Source organism: Sciurus vulgaris, assembly GCF_902686455.1.
Source record: "Sciurus vulgaris genome assembly, chromosome: 17".
Classification (NCBI taxonomy): domain Eukaryota; kingdom Metazoa; phylum Chordata; class Mammalia; order Rodentia; family Sciuridae; genus Sciurus; species Sciurus vulgaris.
The window spans coordinates 12,247,119-12,272,801 of NC_136478.1; the positions used below are offsets into that span (position 1 = coordinate 12,247,119).

General features: G+C 40.5%; 1 protein-coding gene and 1 long non-coding RNA gene across 12 annotated transcripts in view; one reads left to right on the forward strand and one right to left on the reverse strand.

Annotated features, from left to right (window-relative positions):
- Positions 1 to 6,910, reverse strand: LOC306647833. 3 transcript variants are annotated; one of them, XR_013760184.1, is made up of 4 exons: positions 6,122 to 6,910; positions 4,968 to 5,127; positions 2,874 to 2,970; positions 1 to 1,103 (listed from the first exon to the last, which is right to left on the reverse strand). It is a non-coding gene; the product is annotated as an uncharacterized lncRNA (long non-coding RNA). The 3 variants fall into 3 exon arrangements; XR_013760185.1 differs by having other exon boundaries at positions 1 to 1,046; positions 4,909 to 5,127; XR_013760186.1 differs by having other exon boundaries at positions 4,909 to 5,127.
- DDX19B (DEAD-box helicase 19B) overlaps positions 4,030 to 25,683 on the forward strand; it is a 26,111-nt gene continuing 4,457 nt past the window's right edge. Inside the window, exons 1-12 of one of the 9 annotated variants that reach the window (XM_079117362.1) lie at positions 4,550 to 4,687; positions 6,039 to 6,161; positions 13,707 to 13,755; positions 14,730 to 14,783; positions 15,956 to 16,091; positions 16,405 to 16,497; positions 19,539 to 19,641; positions 20,645 to 20,759; positions 22,907 to 23,084; positions 23,403 to 23,640; positions 24,688 to 24,850; positions 25,309 to 25,500. In XM_079117362.1, coding sequence (XP_078973488.1) covers positions 6,111 to 6,161; positions 13,707 to 13,755; positions 14,730 to 14,783; positions 15,956 to 16,091; positions 16,405 to 16,497; positions 19,539 to 19,641; positions 20,645 to 20,759; positions 22,907 to 23,084; positions 23,403 to 23,640; positions 24,688 to 24,850; positions 25,309 to 25,500 — 1,372 coding nt within the window. In that variant the 5' untranslated portion in view covers positions 4,550 to 4,687; positions 6,039 to 6,110. Of the gene's footprint in view, positions 4,055 to 4,464; positions 4,688 to 5,008; positions 5,149 to 6,038; positions 6,162 to 9,163; positions 9,240 to 13,706; positions 13,756 to 14,729; positions 14,784 to 15,955; positions 16,092 to 16,404; positions 16,498 to 16,891; positions 16,998 to 19,538; positions 19,642 to 20,644; positions 20,760 to 22,906; positions 23,085 to 23,402; positions 23,641 to 24,687; positions 24,851 to 25,308; positions 25,501 to 25,683 lie in introns of those variants that run through there. The other 8 variants (XM_079117364.1, XM_079117363.1, XM_079117360.1 and 5 more) reach the window with 8 other exon arrangements.

Consider the following 25,683-nt stretch of genomic DNA (forward strand, 5'->3'; position numbering starts at 1 on the left):
ATCTGGTATATCCAAATACACGAAGGTCAAATTGTACCGTTCATAACTTGGCTAAAGACAGTACAGAAAAATATAATTTTTTAAGAGTAAAATAGCATCCTATATAAATACATAAAGCTCCTAAATCAGTAAAAATTAATTACTTGATTTAACTCCTCACTTTACATGCAACTCACGAATTAACATTTGAGTACTTAGTATACAGCAGGTACTGATCTAAGTTTTGATCCTCACAACCGCCTTATGAGTTATTGTTTTGTTTTTGTTTTTGTTTTTTTAACGTACGGTGCCTCATGCATGCTAGGCAAGACTTCCATCTCTGAGCTACACGCCGCAGTCCCAGAAGCAAAGATTTAGAAAGTTTGGTGGATCTGAGGGGATGTTTATCCTCAACCATTTATCCACCAAATGCGTGACTACTACGTGTTAGTCCCTGAGGATCAAAATATAAAAAGGCAGACACTGAGCCTGGAGAGGTGGCGCATGCCTGTAATCCCAGCAGCTCAGGAGATTGAGACAGGATCTCAAGTTCAAAGCCAGCCTCAGCAAAAGCGAGGCGCTAAGCAACTCAGTGAGACCCTGCCTCTAAATAAAATACAAAAGAGGACTGGGGATGTGGCTCAGCGGTCACGTGCCCCTGAGTTCAATCCCCAGTACCCAAAAGAAAAAAGGAAAAAAAAAAAAAAAAAGTTAGACACTGCCCTACTCTCATGGAATTCCAGGTCCCGGAGACAGACATTCAGCAATAAACGATAAAGCTGGATATTCCAAAACACGTCCTCTGCTGGAGGCTAGTGCTGGTCTTTGCCTGCCTCGCACCCCAAAGTCCCTGATCTTGCCCCAGACAGGCCTGTCCCATGCTCTCATGGGATTGGCTGGGCGGCTGACTTCCTGGACTCCGCCAATGAGGTTGAGGCTTGTCCTGGACAATGAGTGGCAGTTGGGGGAGCGTAACCGCCATGCTGAGCTGCGATGGCTTGGGCTGCCGGCTGTGGCCGAGGCCGGGGGAGGTTTCCTCTCGCTCTGCCGGTGGGCGGTGTGAGTATCTGGGAGGGTACAAACAGACCCTGTGTTCCACATTTCAGCGTCTTCCTCGCTCCTAACTTTGGGGGAGGGGGAAAGAGGATAATAATAACCAGAATTTATTGAGTCTTTGCCATAAAGCCAGGCACTGGACCCTAAGGCCTTAGCTTTGTGATTTGGTAGATTAGATTCCTTTAACGTGGGTTAGATACCATGAGTTCAGAGGAAACTAAGGCTACCCAAGATTACTTGGGAGTAGATGCAGGAGGCTGAGTTCAAATCCAGATGTTCATATTCCCTTAACACCTCTCTCCACACCCGACTTTGGATAACAGGTTCTTTCTTAGCAGGAGTCTCACCTTGCATATATATTTATTTATTTGGGTGCTAACGTAGGAGAGGCTATACCACTAAGCTACATCCTCAGCCTTTTTTATTTTTTATTTTGAAACAGGGTCTCCCTGAGTTGCTTAAGGCCTGATAAATTGCTGAAGCTGGCTTTGAACTTGCTATCCTCCTACCTCAGCCTCCTGAGTCACTGGGATTACAGGTGTTGGTCACCATGTCCAGCTTTAAGTGTTTTTTGTTTATTTTAATAGAAAAAGGAGCACATGCTAAAAGTGTATACAGGAAGAATAAGCATCAAATCCAGAATAGATAGCTGTTGTCTTGGTATAAGTATGGAGGGGGGCTTCAATTGAAGTGTTTTTTTGTTTGTTTTTTGTTTTTCAGTGCTGGGGATCAAATCCAGGGCCTAGCACATGTTAGGCAGGCTCTCTACTACTGAATGACATCCCCAATAACCACTTTTTTTTTTTTTTAATGAAATTTTTTTTCTTGATACTAGGAATTGGAACCCAGGGGCACATTACCACTGAGTTACATTTACAACCCCTCCCCTTTAATTTTTTTAAAGTTGTAAATGGACACAATATCTTTACTTTTTAATTTATTTTTTAATGTGGTGCTGAGGGCTGGGGAGATAGCTCAGCTGGTAGAGTGCTTGCCTTGCAAGCACTAAGGCCCTAAGTTCGATCCCCAGTACCGCAAAAAAAAAAAAAAAAAAAAAAAAAAATGTGGTGCTGAGGATCGAACCCAGTGCCTCACACATGCTAAGCAAGTGCTTTACCACTGAACCCCAGCCCCAGACCCTCAATTGAATCTTAATTGTTTTTATTTTTATTGTTTTGGAACCAGGGGTTGAATGCAAGGGCACTTAACCACTAAGCCACATCCCCAACCCTTTTTATCTTTTATTTTGATACAAATTAAAATTGTTTAGGGCTACACCGCTGGAACTGCCTTTGAATTTGTGGTCCTCCTGCCTCAGGATCCCAAATTGCTAGGATTACAGGTGTGGGACAACACACCCAGATTGTTTTGTTTCTTTAGCCTTATGGTGGGAACCTAGGTATTTGTTATTCCCTTTCCTGTTTGAGATATAATTTTAAAAGAAAAATGTATGGAAAATAATTTCAGAGGATGAAGAACCAAAAAGGAAGTCTCCTACCCTATCCTTCTAGTGCCCCTCAACCCAAAATCAACTCGTCTTCAGTTGTGTGTACCTTATGCATTTTCTATTGTGTATACAAAGCATATACATGAATTGAGGTTTTTTGTTTTGTTGCACACGTGGAACCTGTTATATACCTGTACCTCAGATTATCTGATTTTTAACTTTATTAAAATTTTTGGGGGGGATTTCCTTAACCTTCTTTAACCCTGTGAAATAACAAAATTTCTCTGAGGGAATTTTCCTCCGGTGGCTTCTGCCTTGATGAGATAGAGGTCATGGCTCCCAGGCTGCTTGCCTTTTTCTTCTTTGCACATCTCTACCTGCCCACCATTACCTGAGATTAACTTGTAGTAGTGGGATATTGGCAAAATGAGAGAAGTTGGAATTCTTTTTTCTTTTTTCCAGGTTGCAGGAAAATGCCTAGCTTCTTTCTAGGAAAGAATCAAGGAGAGAGAAGCCTATTGGATTTCAGTTAGGGGAAACCAACTGTCTCAATCCTTATTTTACCTCTTCTAAACACCTAAAATACTTCCTCCTTTTAGGGGGCTTCCTTCCCCCCAAAGGGGCTAGGGTTGTGGCTCAGTGGTGGAGCATTTGCCTCACACATGCGAGGCACTGAGTTCCTTCCTCAGCACTATATAAAATAAATAAAGGTACAGTGTCCATTTACACTTAAAAAAAAAAAAAGTGTATTAAAAAAAAAACTGTCCCCAAAGCCAGGCATGGTGGTACACAGCTGTAATCCAAGCCACTTGGGAGGCTGAGACAGAAGGATCAAATGTTCGAAGCCAGCCTCAACAACTTAGTGAGGCTATAAGCAACATAAGGCAACCCTGTCTCAAAAATAAAAGTAAAAAATAAAAAGGACCGGGGATGTCGCTCAGTGGTTAAGCACCCTTGGGTTCAATCCCTGCTACCAAAAAAATATTGTCCCCCAAAATAAAATGCTCCCAATTACACGACCCTTATTTAGGAGAACTAAATAAGGCACAGCTAACGTCAGGCACAGCTAACGACAAAAGTTCATATGTTTGATCATTAAACTATTTTGTCAGTTCTGCCAGGAATTTTTACTGTTCAGTTCCCGAAACCTGATTGCTCTTTCCGGTCTCTGATCCTCTACCTAGAACACTTTTTCCTATCACCTTCCTTAAATATTTTCAACGCTAAATTCCTGTAAGTGGTGTTGTCACATTGTCTGTGGGACATATCTTTACCTTATGGGGGTTTTGGTATACAGCGGCTCTAATACCTGTAGGGGCTAGGCTACATCACTCGCTACTCCAGAAATATTTGGAATCAAATTGGTAGGAAAATAGGTTTTACTCAAAGCCAACTTTGAAAGAAGACAGAAGAAACTTAATTGTTTCAAAGTTCCCATCTTCTAAATCCCTAAAGGAGAGCCGAACTTTTTAAAAAGCCGCAGGAAATGTATGTGCGCAGATTAAGTTAAGCTATAGTAGGCTGATGGTGTGGGGTGCATCTCGGTTCTCAGCTTCCTGGGCGCTGTTCAGGGTAGGTGGTCGGCCGCCTTCTCGGCTTTCAGCCTGAGGAAATGGTTCTTAATTTGGTGTCGGGTGGGGGCTGGGCGCAAATTCAGCGTGTTTCAAATCTGGCGAGCCAGCTAGGATACCGGTAAAGTTCAGAGCCGATTGACAACACCTGGACATTTAAAATTAGCAGCCTGAAAAGTGAACACCTGCTTGCTTATGCATTTGGACTATCTGGAGTGGTTTGTTTCGACAAAGTCTACATCAGCGCTGTGCTGGGCGGGAATGTGATTTGGTATTTGGTTGGAGGATCAGCTGACCCGGCCTGGCTACCTCCGCTGGACAGGCGACCCTGCGCAGCGCGGGCGTACTGAGTGGTCTGAAGGCAGCAGAAGCCACCGCCCAGGGGCGAGGGTGGCCGGCGGGCGCCGGCTCCGACGTCACTGCGGCGCGGCGCCGCTTCCGGTGCCCCGCGCGGCAGCGAATGACTTCCCCCTCGGAGGGGCCGGGCCCGGGCTTGCTGCGACCCCCCGGAGCCCGCGATCGCGCGGCGCACTCTGGTGCGCCCGCCAGCGGCCGCGTCTCGCCCGCGCTGGGGACCATGGCCACCGACTCATGGGCCCTGGCGGTGGACGAGCAGGAAGCGGCGGCCGAGTCGGTGAGTTGGCTTCAGCTGTGAAAGAAAGGGTCGGGGGGGATGAATTCTGACCCGGGGCTTGGTCCCTGGGAAAGGCCCTCGGTAGGCTGGCGGTGCGGGGGTGCGGGGCGAAGAGGAGTGGAGCCTGACCCTGACCCTGACCTGCTTTGTCTACCCGCTCCCCTCCAGCGTCACGTAAACGCAGGTGGGTGCTCCGGGCCCCAGAACTCCCAGCCGCCTACCTGCCTTTCTGAAATCAGGGTCTGCATAGATTGCACTCCTGACCCTTGTTCGTAATCACTATTTTAGGTGTCATTCTCCACCCGAGCCGCTCGGGTTCAGGAACCGTGTCCTTGTATTTGTGTACCTCCTCCGACTTGCTCGGTGATACATGATTGACGCGGTGGTTTTGGCAGTCAGTAAATCTCCTGATGTGCTTAAATTTGTTCTCTTTTCTGAACCTGATACATAGTAAACAAAATGTAAGTTAAACATTACTATGTGTAATCAAATTCTCCCTCCTGAACATTCCAAGTTCTGATAGTGCTTTGCACCTACTTTTAGTGTATGTTTCTGAGAATTCCTCCAGAGTAATGACCTTGTTTTTGTTTTTGTTTTGGTTTCAGCCTATAAAGAGAAAAGGTTTATTTTGGCCCACGGCTTGTCTTGTCTTTTTATTTTTGTTTTGTTTTTATAACTGATAAAGTTATGATTGCACAAGGAAATAGTTTCAAAAACAGTGGTTTCTACTAATATTTTCTTCCCCAGAGGTAACTGTACTTTCCCTTGAAACTGATTGATAGTTTTACCACTGTGTTCCCTAAACAATGATTGTTTTTGCTACTTACTGAGTTATCAGTTTTAGATAGACTCTTTTTCTCTTCATCTTCTTCCCACCACATATGCATGCCTTTCCATGCCCCATTTTCCTTATAATATTGTAACTTTAGTTCAAATAGTCTATGTTTAAATTATTAACTCATGAATACTTTTTCCTTTTTTTTTTTTTTTTTTTTTTTTTTTGATACTAGGAATTGGGGCTTTCTATCTCTAAGCTACATCCCCAGCCCTTTTTAGTTTTTAGTTTTAAATAGGGTCTCACCAAGTTGCCAAGGCTGTCCTCACTTTTGATCATCCTGCCTCAACCTCCCACCTCAAAGTAGCTTGGGTTACAGGCATGCTCCACCTCTGCCTGGCTATACTTTCACATTTCTGTAAAACAATTTTTTCTTGGAATTTTTAATTGCTGTGTTTTTGCTTCATGTTTTTTTGTATTTAGTACCAAGTCAAATCCAAACTCTCTGCCACGTAAGTTTTTCCCAGGTTGTTCAGACAGATATATCAAGCACTCTGTCAATTCCATCTCTTCCAGGTCTTTAATCTGATTCAACTGGACTAGGCACCCTACGTTTGGAACACAGTTCATTTTAGGAGATGGAGAAGGATGAGATTTACCTTTAACCTCATTCTAGGGATTCCTTCCTCCTCCTCTTATGTTGGTTTCCTTTCTTCCTGTATTCCCTTTCTTCATCTTTCTCGACATAGTCCTTTATTTTGGTGAAACTATCAATTTTCCGTTCTAGAAGTGTATGGAAAGTAAATTTTTAAAAAATATGTGCACATAGCCAGGTGTGGTGATGTACTCCTGTAATCCCAGTGACTTGAGAGACTGAGGTAGGAGGATCAAAAGTTCAAGACCAGCCTCAGCAATTTAGCAATACTATCTCAAAATAAATAAAAAAGGGCTGAGGATTTAGCTCAGTGGTAAATTGTCCCTGGGTTCAATCCCCAGTACCTAAAGTATAAATTAAAAAAAATAAAAATAAAAAAATAAAAACATGCATGTCTAAAAATATCTTATTTTGCTCTATAATTTCAGTATTAGTTTGGCTGATTGTAGACTTGTAGTCTGCAAATTGTTTTCCTCCCAATTTTTCCCCCTTTTGGGTATCAGGGATTGAACTTAGGGCACTTGACCACTGAACCACATTCCCAGCCCTATTTTGTATTTTACTTAGAGTCAGGATCTCACTGAGTTGCTTAGGGCCTTGCTAAGTTGCTGAGGCTGGCTTTGAAGTCATGTTCTTTAGAGATCATCATGTTTAAGCAGCTCGAAGATGGCGGCTAGCATTGGGCCAAGAGGTGGCGCATCATTAGTGTTAACACTCGTGATCTCTCATGACCTTTTGCCTGATTGGTTAATGTCTCTTCTGCACTAGTGGTCAATAGATGTTCCTCATTCTTTCTTGATTGGTACCGTGGAGTGTGCTCCAATCGTGCTGCTTAATCCTAAGCTGATTGGCTACCTTAGTGTATATAAGACATTCTCTTCACCTCGGAGGAGGAGAACACACCTCTAGATCGCAGAATGAAGGACGCAGTACACGGGACACACCACTAAGAAGCACCTCTGATAGCACGCACCTCTAGCATGCACCTTTAGCACGCGCCTCTAGGACGCAGGACTCAGGACACACCTCTAAGAAGAAGCAGCAGAACTCTAAGAAATAGCTCCTCTGAAAGCGTAGCCTCTCTGAAAGTGTAGTACCTCTAAAAGCAAGCAAGCCTCTCTTCCTCTATAAACTAGCGAACAAGCAAGCAAGCAGGAAAGCAGTCCACTAAAGAGAAAGATAATAGAAGTAGTTCATTCCCAGTCCACCTCCGATTCCTTCCCACAGAATTGTTGCTGCGGGCAGCAACAATGATCCTCCTGCCTCAGCCTCCAGAGCTGCTGGGATTACAGGCATGCACCACCGCACCCTGCCTCCTCCCAAATTTTAAAGGTCTTGTTCTGTTGCCTTTTAGATTTCTGTATTGTTAAGATGTTTGAGACCATTGCAATTCCTGATGTGACTGACTTCTCCTTTTTAAAATTTTATTATTTTTAATTTTTTTTTATACTAGGGATTGAACCCAGGGGTGCTTTTTACCACTGAGCTACATCCCCAGTCCTTTTTATTTATTTATTTTTAATTTTGAGACACTCTCTCGCTATAAGAAGGCTGACCTGGAACTTGTGATCCTCCTCCTTCAGCCTCCCACATTGTTGGGATTATAGGCGTGTGCCACCTCACTCTGCCCTTTGTTTTTTCTTCATTCCCTCTCTTCCAGAACCCTTATTGGTTGTGAGATTGATGATTCTTCAGTGCTGTAAATCAAATTCAGAGCTTCACACATGTTAGACAAGCACTCTCCCACTGAGCTACAAACCCAGCCCCCAGAACACCTTTCAGTTGAATATTGGACCTCTTGGACCTGCCCTTTAATTTTTTTTTTAGATTGAGTTTATGAAGGTATAACTTCATATAGTAAAATTAACCCTTATTTGTGGTATCATTCTGTGAATTTCAACAAAAACAGTTCTGTAATTACCACCACAGTCAACAATCAGAGCATCTTGTCCTGTGCCACAAAGTTCCCCTGAACTTTGATGTCATGACCTTCTCCCCACCCTTCTCTGGCAACTGCTTATTTGTGTTCTGTCACTATTATAGTTTCGCCTTTTCCAAAAGGTCATAAAATGGAATCGTTACAATATGTAACTTTTTTTGTATTGGGGATGGAACTCAGAGCCTCCTGTGTGCTAGGCAAGTATTCTACCACTGAGCTGTATCCTAAATTCTTTTTAGGTTTTTCTTTTTTCTTCTTTTTTCTTTTTTAAATTTTCTTTCTTTGTGGGCACTTGGCATTGAACCCAGGGGCACTCAATGACTGAGCTACATAGCCAGCCCTTTTTAGTTTTTATTTTGAGACAGGGTTTTGCCGAGTTGCTTAGGACCTCACTAAATTGCTTGAACTCATTTGTGATCCTTCTGCCTCAGCCTGCCCAGTCACTGCACAGTGTGCACCCCTGTGCCCAACAACTATGTAATCTTTTACATGTCTAGCATCTTTCACTTTAACACAATTGGGATTCAGCCATGCTGTTGCAGGTATCAGTAGTTGATTTCTTTTTATTGCTGAGTAGTAACCCATTGTGGATATGCCACAGTTTGCTTATTCTTCTGTTGATAAACATTTAGATATTTTCCAGTTTGGGGCAATTATGTTTGCATTTCTGTTGCATTAATACCTCAAAGTAGGATCTGCCAGGCTTAAATACACATTTGGCTTTACAAGTTATATGCCAAATGGTTTTCCCTCTTGCATTCCTGACAGCAATGTGTAGGAAGGAGCTCCAGTTGCTTCACATCCTACCTGTATAAGTCTCATTTTTTTCTTCATTCTAATAGGTATACAGTGATATCTCATTGTAACTTAAATTTACATTTCCCTAATAACTTAGGATGGGGATTTTTTTCATGTGTTTGTTTGTCATTCATACAACTTCTTTGACTTGGTTTTTCAAATCTTTTATCATTTAAAAAATCTCTTATTATTCAGCTAGGATAAATTTTTTTTTTTGGTCTGAGAATGGTACTGGAGATTGAACCCATGGGCATGTTACCACTGAGCTACAACCCCAGCCATTTATTTATTTATTTTAAAAATTTTCAGGCAGGGTCTCGGTAACTTGTTGAGGCTTGAACTCATGATCCTTCTGCCTCAGCCTCTGGAGTTGCTTCGATTACAGGTGTGTGCCACTGTGCCCAGCCCTCACATTTGCATTATGGTATTCCCTCCATCAAATGTGGCCTTTAGCTGATCCATCTTAGCATTTCTCAGGCCTCACCTAGCAGAAACTTAAGTTTAAACTAGGGATTGAACCCTTGGTCATTCTACCACTGAGCTACATCTCCAGTCCTTTTTATTTTTTATTATAATACAGTTTTGCTGAGTTACTGAAGCTGATCTCCAACTTGTAATCCTTCCTGTCTCAGCCTTCAGAGTAACTGGGATGATAGACCACTGTGCATTTTTTTAATAACTGCATTTGAGATCTCATTTGCATACCATATACTTTATCTGCTAACATGTACAAGTTTGCTAATTTTTAAGTATTTAAAGAGTTGTGTAGTCATTATTACAATCAATTTTAGGACATTTTTGTCGCTCCATTGTCAGTCACTCTCCATTTCCCTTAAACTGCCCAGCTCCTGACAATCATCACTAATTTACTTTCTGCCTCTTTAGATTTGCCTCTTCTGGACATGCCACATAAGTAAAATCATACAATAATGTGGTCCTTTACAACTGGCTTCTTTCTTTTAGCATAATCTTTCAAGGTTCATCAGTTGTGACATATATCAGTGCTTTATTCCTTTTTTATTGCCAAATAATAGTCCATTGTATGGATATACATTTTATGTATTCATTCATAAGTTGATGAACATTTGGATTGTTTCTATTTTTGGCTATTGTAAGTACTATTATGGTATTAATGTACAAGTTTTTGTGTGGACACATAGTTTTAAGTCTCTTTGGTATAAATCTACAAATAGAATTTCCAGATTATTTGGTAACTCTGTGTTTAGCTTTTGAGGAACTGCCAGAATGTTTTCCAAAGCAGCTGCACCATTATGTTTAAATTTTTTTTCTTTTTTGGTACTGAGGATTGAACATAGGAGTGCTGTACCACTGAGATGTATCCTTTTTTAAAAAATATATTTTGGTTGTAGATGGACCCAATACCTTAATTTTATTTATTTTTTTCAATGTGGTGCTGAGGATTGAACCCAGTACCTCACACTTGCTAGACAATTGCTCTACTACTGAGCCACAACACCAGCCGCCCCCAGCCCTTTTTATTTTGAGAGAGGATGTCGCAGAGTTACTCAGTTTGGCTTTGAATTTGAGTTCCTTCTGCCTCAGCTTCCCAAGTGACTGGGATTATAGGTATGCATTTTTGTGCCCAGTTTAAAATTAATATTTTTTTAGTTTATCAGATTATCTATGAGAAACATGATTATATAGAGGTTAAGACCTTAAATGGACTTGGATTTTTATTCTGGTTCCATTACTTACTAGTTATGTGACCTTGGGCAAGTTGCTTAACCTCTCTGTGCCTTAGTTTCTTCTGTAAATTGAGAGTAATCATAATACCTGCCTCTTAAATTATGAACATGCCTGATATGAGTGATGACTGTTATTATTGTTATCTGTAATTCACAGGGGTTTTTTTGCAGGAATCTGTTAAACTACTTGTCCATATTGTGTAGAGTAGTTAGTTAAACATGGGTAAGATTCGATAATTAACCATGCCCAAGTCAATTGTAATAGGTCACAGTATTCAAAAACTGAATAAATAAGATGCCCGTTGCCCTCTGTCTTTTGGAACTCCCACTGAGGCTCCTCATGGGAGTTGTATGACGTGTGACTGCAAAGCATAAAGAACAACATTAGTTTGTTCCACTGGTATTTTAAATGTCCATCAAGCTTCATTTCTTATTTTAGATAAGAGAATATTAGATTCTATTTACAAATTCCCCTCATTGTGCCACTGGAGAGCTCTTTTTCAATGTAGAGGGTAAAAACCTAAGACTTTCTAAGTCTTCTATTTCACAATTTTGCCTAAGACAACCCCTGTGCAGTACAGGTCATTTACCGCTTAAATCTCCCTTAGTCCTCAAGAATACTTTCTCAAGTAGCTTTTGAATACAATGAAGTGTAACTATATAATTTCCAATTATTCATATATCTTAAAAACTAAAATATTAAAGGCAGTGAAAAAAAATGTTGCTACTATAAAAGCAGGGCTGTGGGTAATTTGGAAAAGGTGGGTAGTTTATTTTGCCTTTTGAGTAGTTTCCTGGGTTTCAAAATGATTTTCAGAGTTGCTGGAGAAATTGGTTTCTCCCTTTTGGTCCAAATAAGTAGAGCAAAGAAGGGTATCTGAACTAACCATGCTTTCAACCCAAGTGCCAGCATTCAATTGGCTGGCATTACGGGGGGTAACAGGGACTTTTTGCTCTACTGCTGCTTCTCTGTTTAGGCTTCAAGACCTTTAGAGTCAACAGAGGGCTGAGTAGGTTTTTATGTTCTGCAGGAGTCTGCAGTATGAATCAGAATTCTGATACATTGTAATAAAAGACATCTGTTGGTGTCCTTCACATTAGAAGTAGCAACTTTTTCTACACATTTTATCCTGTTAACTTCAATTTGCACAATATATCAACAAAGAATGATTCTTCCATCTTTGAATATCCTTTTTTTAAAAAAAATTTGTAGTTGTAGATGGACAGAATACCTTTATTTTATTTGTAATGTGGTGCTGAAGATCAAACCCAGTACCTCATGCGTACTAGGCAAGCTAGGCAAGCGCTCTGCCACTGAGCCATGCCCTAGCCCTGAATGTCCTTTTGTGATTGAATTAAAATGCTTTATAGTAATGGATATTTCCGCCTCACTAATACTTCATTTATACCTCATTAACTTACTTATACCTCAACCCTGTCATTCAGTTTAGGTAGTAATTATCACCCTAGAAATGACTACGACTAGTCTTTCCTCGTAAGTGCTGCCAGTAAATCATTCAGTCTGTGTATTGTCTCTTTCTCTTTAAAGATCTTTGAGTACTAGACTTAAGCTAGGTTCCTTAGGAGAATGTGGGTGGTGCTTTGGCAGCCTGAAATATTGGGCACCTACTATGTATCATGCACTGCGCTGGTGACAACTTCATGGTTATTGTCTATTAGTGTGTTCTTCATAGTTAAGGAGTAGAAGTGAGGCCCTTCCATTCTCATCTAAATACCTATTCAACAAAGTGTTTTGTTTTGTTTTGTTTTGTTTTTGTTTTTGTTTTTCATTCCTGTCTCCCTACTTTTCTTCCTCTTCCCATTGGTCCATTGGGAAAGACAGAAATGAACTTCAGGACCTTAAGAACCTGATGGTGGTTTGAGAAATAACCATATCATTGTAGTGATTTTTATTCTCTTATCTTTTACTAAACAATATCTTAGACTTCACTTAATATTTTCTTAGTGCACCTGTTTTGTACTGGATCCAACTTGAAATATTCTGTCATTGAGGTATTTACAGTCTAATAGGGAAGATAATCCTGCCAGGATATTCCTAAATTTCCCAGTTTTTTTTTTTTTTTTTTCAATATTGGGGACCCAGGGCCTTATATGTGCTAGGCAAACACTCTACCACTGAGTTATATCCTCAACCCTTCGACCCTTTCTGTTTTATTTTTGAGACTGGAGTCTCACTAAGTTGCCCAGGCTGGCCTCAAATTTTCGATCCTCCTGCCTTGGCCTCCTGAGTAACTGGGATTATAGGCATACACCACCACGCCCTGCTAAATTTACAGTTTTTGACAAAAGTCCTAGTAATTCTTTCATTGAAATGTTTCTGTGTTATGTCAGGTGTCTTCATATTCACACTTAAGCCTAGTCAGTATTCCCAGTGTGCTACGATCCTCCAGTCTGTTCCCAGTTAAAAATGTCAGACATCCCACACGATGAGGCTTTGATATGAGGCTGCCTATCAGCAGCTGTAGTGCTTTGGCTGGAATATGTCCTGCGGCATGCTCGGTCCTATCCACAGGTGCTTTGCCTGTGGTCCTTTCTGTTCTCTTCCAATTTCTCTTTAGATTTCTTCTTGTGTAGAACATGTGGGGTTGGGGGAACGGGGGCATCCCTATAGTTCCACAACTCAGGAAACTCAGGCAGGAGGATTGAAAGTTTCCAAGTTCAAGACTAGCCTCAGTAACTTATTGAGACCCTATCTCAAAATAAAAAGATTAAAAAAAAGACTGGGGATGTAGCTCAGTGGTAAAGTGCCCTTGGGTTCAATCCCCAGTACCCAAAAGAAAAAGAATGTGAGAGAATGACAACTCTAATGATATTCCTCTGAGAGTCTTTGTACTCAGGGCATTAAGCAAACTCACAAATTATAATTCTATAAAAATTGTAGTGTAATCTTTATTTTTTCTACTACTGTATTTATGAGAAAATTTGTTTATTCTAATTCAAACATTGAGTAAGCAAAAGGAACGCAGCAGAACAACCTACTGAATCCTTCCCAATGAGTACACCTAGTAAGACGGTCTTGGAAGTGGCTCTTTTTTCCCCCATCTTCATGAGGGAGGCTCTGTTGATTCAAAATCTTTTAAGTGATTTTCCTGACACTTTCCCCTCCCCCCATATTCTCCATTTAGTTGAGCAACTTGCATCTTAAGGAAGAGAAAATCAAACCAGATGTCAATGGTGAGTAAAAGCTAGTTTGAAAGCAAATGTGATTTCCTTTAGCATTTTTATGTTGGCATAATAATTACCTGGAAAAAAATCATATTTTTATCAGACAGGGGGCTAACAGATATTGGCATTCTTTTGATTTGGGAATCAATGAATTAGATCATAGGATGAAAGGGTGTTTAATATAAGAATGAGCGTGCCTAATTGGTTTGTGAATTATTTATTACTCACCATAGGACTGTGCTGCCAGATTGTTTTTCTTTTAAACTGTTCCTCAATTTGGGATGAAGTGGATAAAGTATGAGCAATCTGAAAGTTTATCTATTGTAATTATTCTGGACTCATGTCTATCAAGAATCTTCAGTGGGGAGGGGTAGGGAGCTTAGCTCAGTGGTAGAGTGCTTACCTGGTATGGCTTACAAGGCCCTGGGTTGAATTCCCAGCACTGCCACAAAAAAACAAAATCCAAACCAAAACAAAAAACAGAAGAGGGGGAGGGGGTAATGTAATATTTACCTCACTGTGAATATTTTTCTGTATATTTTTACATAATACAACATTTTTTGACTATTTCTATTCTTTCTATTAATAAATTTATATACATAGAACTTCAATGACATTATTTTCACAAGTTGACAGAATATGATTTACATAAATATTCTTCTGCTGACCCTCAGGTGGTTTCTGATCATAGCACTGTAATCATCTTTCTATACTATCTCACAGTTACTGATGCTATGAGGGAAATAAACATTAGTTTTTGAGATAGGGTGAGGGGACCTGGAAGAAGAGAGAATTGAATATAAGTAGCAGTATCTCAAAACTTTATTTGGGGATAATAAAATGTTTTTGTAGTGGTTTGGTGTCCTCATTTATCTTTTTGCTCTTCAGGCCTTTACTTTTCTAGTATCCTAGAATTTGAATTGTCTCAGCTTGTTGGGTATGGGATGTGATTTTGAATGACGGCCACTTTGTGTCTGATAAAGGTGCTGTTGTCAAGACCAATGCTAATGCAGAGAAAACAGATGAAGAAGAGAAAGGTAACATGGCCTTAAAGCTATATAAGTGAAATTCTATATTCTAAGAAAATGGGTTGTTATGAGGCTTCATTTTTATGCCCAACTTGGCTTGACTTTTAATAGGGGTCCCAGTGCTAGATTAAAGTTCAACTTAAATAGGTAATAGGTGAAGGAATTCTAATGATTACCTTTTAGAGAAATTTTACATTGAACAACTGATAAACTTAAGCAGTGGCAGGAAATAGTCCCTGAATGATTAACTTATACAGGGTATTATAAAAAAAATTTAAATTGTATCCCCATTGTTTAATAAAATAAACAATTATATTATGGAATAGATGACAAGATGTGAACAACTTATGCCTCATCAAGATACAGACTTTGTTATTGTTGTGATGTATCTGTTAAGCTAATTTTTGAGTTTATATGGGTGCAAATGAGAAGTAAATATTTGGGTCCAGATAGGAAGAATAGACAACCCCCAAAAGAAGGATTGTTAAAATAGAGTTCTAAAACTGGGCATAGTGGCACATGCCTGTAATCTTGGTGACTCGTGAGGCTGAGGCTGGAGGATTATGAGTTCAAAGCCAGCCTCAGCAACTTAGTGAGACCCTGTCTCAAAATAAAACATTAAAAAGGCTTGGGCTGTGGCTCAATGGTAAAGTGCTCCTGGGTTAAATCTCCAGTATCACCAGGAGAAAAAAAAAAAAGAGTGCTAAAGAATATGAGGCCCCAAGAGGTGATGTGAGTTATAGCCTTTCTTCCTCTTTTTTTTTTTTTTTTTTAAAGTTAAGTTGTATTCTTTTGTTGTGAATACAGTTTTTTTTTTTTTAAAGTATCTTTTGGTTGGCGATGGGCCTTTATTTATTTATTTATATGCAGTGCTGAGAATTGAACCCAGTGCCTTGCAGGTGCTAGGCAAGCGCTCTGCCACTGAGCCCCAGCCCCAGCCTTTCTTCTTAATAAAGTAAGATGGGCTGGGATGTGGATCAGTGGTAGAACACTTGCCTGGCACGCACAAGGCCCTCTGTTCAATCCCTCGCACTGCCTAAATAAATAAACTTTTAATTATATTTATAAATCAAAACTATGATGTACCTCAAATTAGAAAGCCCAGTACAAACACGTTATTTAGATGAACTCAGTCTGGATTTCATGGACTTTTAAAAATCTTTGATCTTTTTTTCCTGCAGAGGACAGAGCTGCCCAGTCTTTACTCAACAAGCTGATCCGAAGCAACCTTGTGGATAACACTAACCAAGTGGAAGTCCTGCAGCGGGATCCCAACTCCCCGCTCTACTCAGTGAAGTCTTTTGAAGAGCTTCGACTGTGAGTACTTGTTTGCTTTCTGACTCTCTTTTGCACTTAGGTAGAGATTCTAGATCTGTTGTACATATATTTTCATACAGAAGAACATTTTTAGCTAACAAAATTCAATAACTGAATTTAGCTGCTCTGGGCCATTAATGAATATTTCCAGGTAATCTGTAAAAGCTTTAGCTGCACTTACACGTTGTGTTCAATTCAATTATTGTTGTTTAAAAACTATGTGTAACAGTGAAAAGAGAGGAAGACTTTCCTAGATGTTTTGCTGTATTCCTCACTCAGAGACTATGACTGTTACCTTCAATGATTTTTCTAGGAAACCACAGCTTCTCCAAGGAGTCTATGCCATGGGTTTCAACCGTCCATCAAAAATTCAAGAGAACGCATTGCCTTTGATGCTTGCTGAACCGTATGTATCCTAATACAACTCTGTTCCATTTTTAACTTTCTAATTTTAAAAACTTATTTTAAAAAAGTATACTAATAATATATGCTCCTTGTAGAAAAACTATAAAACAGTGAGTAAAAAGAGATCATCTATAATCTCTCTTCCCTTGCATTATTGATATTAGAGACTTCTAGACATTTTTCTGTATAAATTGATAAATATATTGTTTTTTTAAAAAGTGGAACCATAACATTTTATATGCTATGTTTTTTAACTTAATTGAATTATCTTTCTATATTAGTAAATAAATTTGTGTCATTCATAGATACCATGATCTCATCATATGGATATATAAAATTTACTATGTCAAGTGTACTAGGCAAAAACCAGACAGGGAGCGAGGCATGATGGAACACATTTGTAATCCCAGCTATTGGGGAGATTGAAGCAGGAGGATCTCAAGTTCAAGACCAGCCCCAGCAACCTAGCACGACCCTGTCTCAAAAGAAATGACTGGCCAGGTATGGTGGCGAGTGCTTATAATCCCAGCGGCTCAGGAGGCTGAGACAGGAGGATCTCAAGTTCAAAGCCAACCTCAGCAAAAGTGAGATGCTAAGCAACTCAGCGAAACCCTATCTCTAAATAAAATATAAAATAGGACTGGGGATGTGGCTCAGTGGTCAAGTACCCCTGAATTCAATACCCAGTCCCCCCCCACCCCAAAAGATGGCTAGAGATATAGTATTCCTGGGTTCTATCCACAGAATCAGGAAAAGAAACCAGGTTGGTTTCTACACCTGAATAGTATAATTTCTAAGGTTATTTTCTGTTGCAGTGCTTTCCACTTTGATTGGCATTTGAATCTCATGGGAATTGATTAAAAATCACATTCTGATTTCAGTAGGTCTGAAGTTGGGACTGGGAATCAATATTTCTAATAAACTTTCAGATAATGCTAATGCAGGAGGTATTAGATCCCTTTTTATATTTTATTTTTGTCATGATACCTGAGGATCAAATCCAAGGTCTTGCTCATGCTAGGCCAAGTGCTCTACCACTGAGGTACATTTTCAGCCTTCAGATCACATTTTTAGTAACAAAGCTCTAGGGCCTGAGGACCCTTTTATAAAAAAATGGATTCCTATGGCCAGGGGTGATGGCATGCACCTATAATCCCAATTACTCAGGAGGCTGAAGAGGGAGGATTACAATTTCAAAGCCAGCCTCAGCAACTTAGTGAGAACCCGTCTTAAAATAAAAATTTTAAAAAGGACTCTGAGGGTGTAGCTCAGTTGTAGAGCACTTGCCTGGCATGCACAAGGCCCTTAGTTAAGTCCCCACTACCTAAAAAAAAAAAAAGGGCTGGGGATATAGCTCAGTTGGTAGAGTGCTTGGCTTGCAAGCACAAGACCCTGGGTTCAATCCCCAGCACCACAAAAAAAAAAAAAAAAAAAGTAAAAACTAAGAGGTGATAAATTATAAATATTAATTGATGCCACTGAATTATACTAAAAGTAGTTAAAGTGACATTTTATAGTACATATTTTAATTAAAGTTAAAAAATCAATAATATAGATGGGTGCAGTGACACATGCCTATAATCTCAGCAACTCAGGAGGCTGAGGAAGGAGGATTGCACGTTCAAAGCCAGCCTCAGCAACTTGGTGATGCTCTAAGCAATTTAGCAATACTGTCTCAAAAAACAACAACAAAAAAGACTAAAATAAATTAAAGGCTGGGGATGTGGCTTAGTGGTTAAGTGCCCCTGGGTTCAATCCCTGGTACAAAACAAACAAACAATAATATACCAAAAACCACTGAATTGTACATTTTTAATGGGACAATTGTATGGTATGTGGATCATCTCAGTAAAACTGTTTTAAAAGGTGACAAGTGCGCTGAAGGAAAATAACTCAAAGAAATGGAGATGCCAGGAATCCGTTTGCAGTTTTTACCCCCAGCATTTTGTTATAACCGTTTTCAGTTACAAGCAAAGTTGAAAGGATTTTAATGTGAATACCTGTATACCCTCTTTCTAAATCCTACCACAAACATTTTACTGTGATTTTTCACATGTCCATCCACAGGGTGCATCTTTTTGTAGTTACTTTTTGCTTGTTTTTGTTTTAGAGGGGTCAATTTTTGTTTTTGATTGCCAGCATTTTTTTTTTTTTTTTTTTTTAAAGAGTCAGCATATATCCCTTCTGTGCTCAAAATCCTTCTGATTGCTTCTCCTTTCATTCAGAGGGTGAGACCTGATCTGGCTCCCGTTACCTCTCAGCTCACATCTCCTATCCTCTCCCTTATTCTAGTCCTTCAGTGTCCCCAATACTGCTCTGACAAGATGCTAGCTACACTCCCACCTTAGGGCTTCTGGCACTGGCTATATGCTACCCAGGACAGTTGTGTCAGACAACAACATGCCAACTCTCTCCTCCCTTTCATGTTTTTGCTCAGATATCACCTATTTGAGATTCTATCCTAACCACCTGATTAAAAGTGTAATCTACTTTGAAATGCTTTTAAAAAACAGATACACGCTTCCAGTGGCAGGGTCTGGGAAATGGGGTGGCCTGAGCCTTGTGTAGCACCTTGAAGGTGGCAAAAAGAACCCCCTGAAGTAGCCCAAGAAGCCGGTCAAAGAGCTGCATGAGGAAGATGAGCAGTCAACTAGAAACAAAAAAAGGAGCAGAAGAAACTTGACCCTGGGCAACTTAGCGAGACCCTGTCTCAATAAAAAAATAAAAAGTACTGAGGAATGCAGCTCAATGGTAGAGTGTCCCTGGGTCACTCCCCAGTACTGGGAAAAAAGAGGAAGGAAAGAATCACTGGCTACTGAATTGAGAAAAGATATGGAATGTTTCAAATCCAATCATAAAATCTTTTCTCTAGAGTGCTCTGTACTTGTGAAACTAGCATTTGTAACTCTGTAACAAAATCCAAGTTCTTCTATAAATGAAATTTAAATATCCATTTTTTTAATCTTTATTCTTTTTTTTTTTTTTTAACTTAAAGAAAGTACCTGACATTTAAGCTTCTAAATGGTTTGTTTTCTTGTGCAGCCCACAGAACTTAATTGCCCAGTCTCAGTCTGGTACTGGTAAAACAGCTGCCTTTGTGTTGGCTATGCTCAGCCAAGTAGAACCTGCAAACAGATACCCCCAGGTAAGGACTTGATGAATTTGGATTTTCTTCTAATAACTAGAAGGGGAATTCCATTTGATGGATTAAAAGCAAGCTATGTTACTTTTTTTTTTTTTTTTTTTTTTTTTTTGCTTCTGGGTATTAACCCCAGGGACTCACCCATGCTAGGCAAGTGCTTTACCACTGAGCTATATTACCAGCTGATAATACCACTTTTTGCATAAACTGGAACTCAAGCACAAACAGTATGGTGATCTTTCAGTGGTAACAAAAATTTTATCCCATTTTCCATGTTTTGAAAGTTCTGGGATATTCTGTTAGGTTCACTCTTTTACTTGAAGAAAAAAAATTCTGCTGGAAAGTTCTAAGAATTTTTTTGTTTTATTTTGTTTTGATACTGGGGATTTAACCCCAGAGTGTTTCATCACTGAGCTACTTCCCTCAACCTTTTTATTTTTATTTTAAGGTAGTGTCTCACTAAGTTGCTTAGAGCCTCGCTAAGTTGCTGAGGCTGGCCTCAAACTTGCAATCTTCTTGTCTCATCCTTCCAAGTTGCTGGAATTTCTGAGAACTTATTGAGTAAGTGAAAAAGAGCTAATGTGTGGTTGCAATTTCAGATCCTTACTCATGGATGGACTGTAGTGGCCACTAGCTGTTTGCAAGTGTCATTGCCCAGCCAGAATTCTGATTCCTAAGAGTTTTAGCTTATGACTGCATCTTAAGGAATCAAAAGGTGTGGACTAGGGTTGTGGCTCAGTGGTAGAGCACTTGTCTAGCATGTGTGAAGCACTGGGTTTGATTCTCAGCATTACATAAAATAAATAAATAAAATAAAGCTATTGTATCCATTTACAACTAAAAAATAAAAAATATTAAAAAAAAAAGAATCAAAGGGTGTACGCCTTAACTTACATATTATTTCTTTCAGCCTCAGCTGGGGGAATGACCAAGTCCTAATGGGAATTCCCTTGACAAAAGAGATTTTTCTCTTGACCTTCCATTCTACACTCTCCTACTCTTTCAGTGTCTGTGCCTCTCTCCTACGTATGAACTTGCTCTTCAAACAGGAAAAGTGATTGAACAGATGGGCAAATTTTACCCTGAACTGAGGCTAGCTTATGCTGTTCGAGGCAATAAATGTGAGTGAGTATGTGATCCTGAGTCATTAACCTAATCAATTCTTTTTACTTTGGAAAGTTTTGAAACATATCCAGTAGTTAAAATAGTATAATGAATACATGTATGCTCTCTGCCTAGATTCAGAAACTTAACATTCTGCCATATTTCCTTTATTTGTATATGTGTCTACATTTTTGTTGAACCATCTGAAAGTAAATCGCAGATATTGAGACTTTGTACCTCTTATGTAGACATTTTTGCACAACCATGATATCCATATCACAACTAAGAAAACTAATAGATTCCTTGGGATAACTAATATGCATTTTTTATTCTCCCCCAGTTATCCTAAAACTGTTTGTTTTTTTTTTTTTTTTTAAACAAAATTAAATCAGTGTTTATGTGTTGCATTTGGTTGTTTTATTTCTTTGATTCTTTTAATGTGTAATTGTCTGTATACCTTCCCCCTCTATTACATTTGACCTTTTAGGTTGACCAATCCACTTGCTGATAAAAGTTTTACATTCTGGATTTTTTTAAGTTCCTGATTTCTTTCTCATGTTATTAGAAGTACAAAAATCTAAATATTCATAGCAATTGACTTTGGGGATTCATTTTGTTAATTCTTTTCTCTCTATTCATCCTTTTTAATTCACTTGTCTACAACTGATAAAGTTTTATATTTTTGTACTGGGATTGACCCATGTGTATTCTGGGGATTTAACCCAATAGCATTTTACCCCTGAGAACATCCCCAGTCCTTTTTTGTTTTTTATTTTGAAACAAGGTCTTGCTAAGTTGCTTAGAGTCTCCTTAAGTTGATAAAGCTGGCTTTGAACTTTTGATCTTCTTGCTTCAGCCTCGACAAATACCTAGGATTATTTATGTGCTTCATTGTACCCAAGGAGGTTATAATTCTTTGTTTTTGTTTTTTTTTTGGTACCAGGGATTGAACCCAGAAGCACTTAACCACTGAGCCACATACAAAGCCCTTTTTTATATTTTATTTAGAGACAGGGTCTCACTGAGTTGCTTAGGGCCTCACTAAGTTGCTGAGGCTGGATTTGAACTCAGGATCCTCCTGCCTCGGCCTCCTGAGCTGCTGGGATTACAGGCATGCTCCACCATGCCCAGCAAGTTTAGTTCTTTAAGAACTAAAAGGTAAATCACTAAGTCCCTTCTAATTCAGAATGAAGAAATACATTCTTTTCAATCACAGGGCTGAGAAGTATGCCATAGTCTGTCATGCCTAGTTAGGGAAGTACATTTTCGCAGAAAGGCTGTTTGTGTGTCTTTCAGAAAATAAAACTTTCTATAATAAACCCTATTTATTCACTTGGGCAGGAGAAACATAAAAGCAACTGGCTTATTTGAAATAGATGTCCAGATACCTGAGAGGGCAGGGTGCATAGGAAATATAGGAACTTTCTTTGAACATTCAGTCCACTGAGGAAGTTCAGTCTTGGTTTAGGTAAAATGATGTTGGCAGAGGAAAAAACAAAGATCAAATACTTAAAAGAGAATTGGATGTTTCTAGACAATGAATAGAATATCATTGAAGGTCTGGGGATGTAGCTTAGAGTACACGCTCTAACACTGAAAAAGAAGAAAAAAGGAAAAAAAAAATGCCAGTGTACATTGTTCTATCCTCCTTACTATAAGTTTTTTTTTTTTTTTTTTTTTTTTTTTTTATCGTGTTTCTCTTATGTGTCCATTAAATAATGTAGCACTATTCTAACTTTCCCTTGGAATTTTGTTTTGTTTTGTTTTGGGTGCTGGGGATTGAACCCAGGGCCTTGTGCTTACAAGGCAAGCACTCTACCAACTGAGCTATATCCCCAGCCCCTCCCTTGAAATTTTAATGCAGAAGGGCACAGTGGCACATGCCTATATACCACCTACTCAGGAGCTGATGCTGGGGGATCACAAGTGCAAGTCCATCCTGGGTGACTCAGCAAGATCATATCTCAAAATTTAAAAATAACATGACTGGATACATAGCTCAGTGGTAGAGCACTTGGCTAGCCTGTATAGGTTATTGGGTTCAGTCCTCAGTGCTGCAAAAACAGAGACATTAGCATTAAATTCAAAAAAGTTTGAGGATGTATCAGAGAGGAGAGCTGGCTTTGCCTTTGAAATACCCACAGAAAACATCTCGTCTCCACAGTGGAAAGAGGTCAGAAGATCAGTGAGCAGATTGTTATTGGTACTCCTGGGACCGTCCTGGACTGGTGCTCCAAGCTCAGGTTCATTGATCCCAAGAGGATCAAGGTGTTTGTTCTGGATGAGGCTGACGTGATGATAGCCACTCAGGGCCACCAAGACCAGAGCATCCGCATCCAGAGGTAAGAACTAGAGTCAGAAGGAAGTTCAGAAGCCCCTCTTGCTCTATTAGTTCTTTGGTACTTGGAGCAGCATTCATTTGATGGGCCATTTTCACTTCAGCACTGACCATCCTCCCAGTCTAGGTTGAGAAATGAGATGTGGGACCTTAACCCACTGCTGTCCCACCCTGGGTCTGCTCTTTTCCTCCCTGGCACTAGGATGCTATGCACACCTTGCAGCCTGGGGCTGTAGCCCATCCGAGCTGGGGAGGCTGCTGCTTCTCTACCTTCTAGTGAAAACCTGGGGGTCATGTAAAGTGTCTGGGTCTCGCCTTGCAGGATGCTACCTAAGAACTGCCAGATGTTGCTTTTCTCTGCCACCTTTGAAGACTCTGTGTGGAAGTTTGCCCAGAAAGTGGTCCCAGACCCTAATGTTATCAAACTGAAGCGTGAGGAGGAGACGTTGGACACCATCAAGCAGTACTATGTCCTGTGCAATAACAGAGACGAGAAGTTCCAGGCCTTGTGCAACCTGTATGGGGCCATCACCATCGCTCAAGCCATGATCTTCTGCCATGTGAGTAGCACCTGCAGGGCTGCCCCCGCTCCCTTCCCAGCCAGCTGCACCTGTGTGCTGAGGAAGACCAGGTTCACACTGTGTGAAATTGAAAAGGAAGGCTATGACAATCACCTGTACCACACCCCAGACATAGTCTCCTCAGGTTCTTGAGTTCTAAGGGGAAGACTTTGTGAACAGCTGACTCCTCTTTGATACTACTTCTTAGAGGTTGCTGGGAAAAAAACCCAAATAACATCCAATGAAATAACTTTTAAATATTAATGTTAGTGACTACTTAGAAATGAAGGTCTTTGGCTCCATCCACACTCACCCTGGATGAAAAAATAACACCTGTAATCTCAGCTACTTTGGAGCCAGAGGCAGGGGATCACAAATTTCAGTCTGGGAAACTTACTGAGTTTTAAATTTAATTTAATTTTTTTTTTTTTTTTTTTGAAAGGGCTGGGGATTTGGCTCAGTGATAGAGCACTTCTCTAGCAATGTGTGAGGTCTTGGGTTCAATTCCCAGTACCGCCATCACTAAAAAAAAAAAAAAAAAAAAAAAAATATCATCCCCCCAAAATTATACATTTGACCACATTATGTTGTTATGTCATGGGCATATAGGAATATATAATAAATGAACCCCACTATTATGTATATCTAGAAACACATCAATAAAAATATGGAAAATAGAATCAGCTGTTTCTTCTCATACTTATCTGTATTTTATTTGGGGGTGGGGGCGGACAGAGGAAGTACCAGGGATTGAACTCAGGAGCACTTGGCCACTAAGCCACATCCTGATCCCTATTTTTTTTTTTTTGTTTTAATTTAGAGGCAGGGTCTCACTAAATTGCTTAGCGCCTCGCTTTTTGCTGAAGCTAGCTTTGAACTTGCAATCCTTCTTGCCTCAGCCTCCCAAGCCACTGGGATTACAGGTGTGCACCACTGTGCCCAGCTGTTTCTGTGTGTTTTAATGGCAATAAGCCATTGCAGGTTTCTTAGTTGTTTTTTTTTCTCCCTCACATCTTTTCATGTAAAACAATTATTTTTTCCTTTCAGACCCGCAAAACAGCTAGTTGGTTGGCAGCAGAGCTCTCAAAAGAAGGCCACCAGGTGGCTCTGCTGAGTGGAGAAATGATGGTGGAGCAGAGGGCTGCTGTGATCGAGCGCTTCCGAGAGGGCAAAGAGAAGGTTCTGGTGACCACCAACGTGTGTGCTCGTGGTGAGCAGAGACCTCCTGGAATGCCAGGCTCAGGGTCCCAGCCCTGTTAGAGATGTCCTTGTATCCAGGAGACTCAGATGGTCTCTAGGAGCCATCTGGGGCTGGTGGGGACAATCCTTTCCAGGAGAGATGGGATTTCCATCAGGTGATGGGAATTACATAGAAGGCAGCAGTCCTGCCTCAGTAGAAGGAGACACCAGGCTCTGCCTGCTCAAGATGGAGCGGCTCTTGCCGGGGCGTCTCCAGGTGTTTGGCTGTATCTTCAGACACTTGTGTGTGTAGCAAAGACTGCCTTCTGACTTCATATTTTTTAGCACCTGCCGGGTTCTGCTACAGGCCCATATGTGTCCTCTCTTGTGCTCACACCCCAGAGGTGACCTGCCCCAGACTCTCCACCAGAGTGGGTGCGTGTGGCTATGTCACCAGCCCTGACTCCTCTGTGTGCCTCCTTCGTGCAGGTATCGATGTTGAACAAGTGTCTGTCGTCATCAACTTTGATCTTCCTGTGGACAAGGACGGGAACCCGGACAATGAGACCTACTTGCACCGGATCGGGCGCACTGGCCGCTTTGGCAAGAGGGGCCTGGCCGTGAACATGGTCGACAGCAAGCACAGCATGAACATCCTGAACAGAATCCAGGAGCATTTTAGTGAGTTCCCAGAGGGTCCCCTGCCCGGCACCCTCTTTGTGGTGGAGGTAGGGAAAGGGGAGGTTTTTCCCTGGCCTAGAGAGGCCTTTGCCCCTACGTGTGCTCCCTCCCTTCCCTTCTACATCCGGCTGGACAGATGGCCTCAAGGAGCATACCTGGAAGGCTCAGGGCTCAGGGACTCTA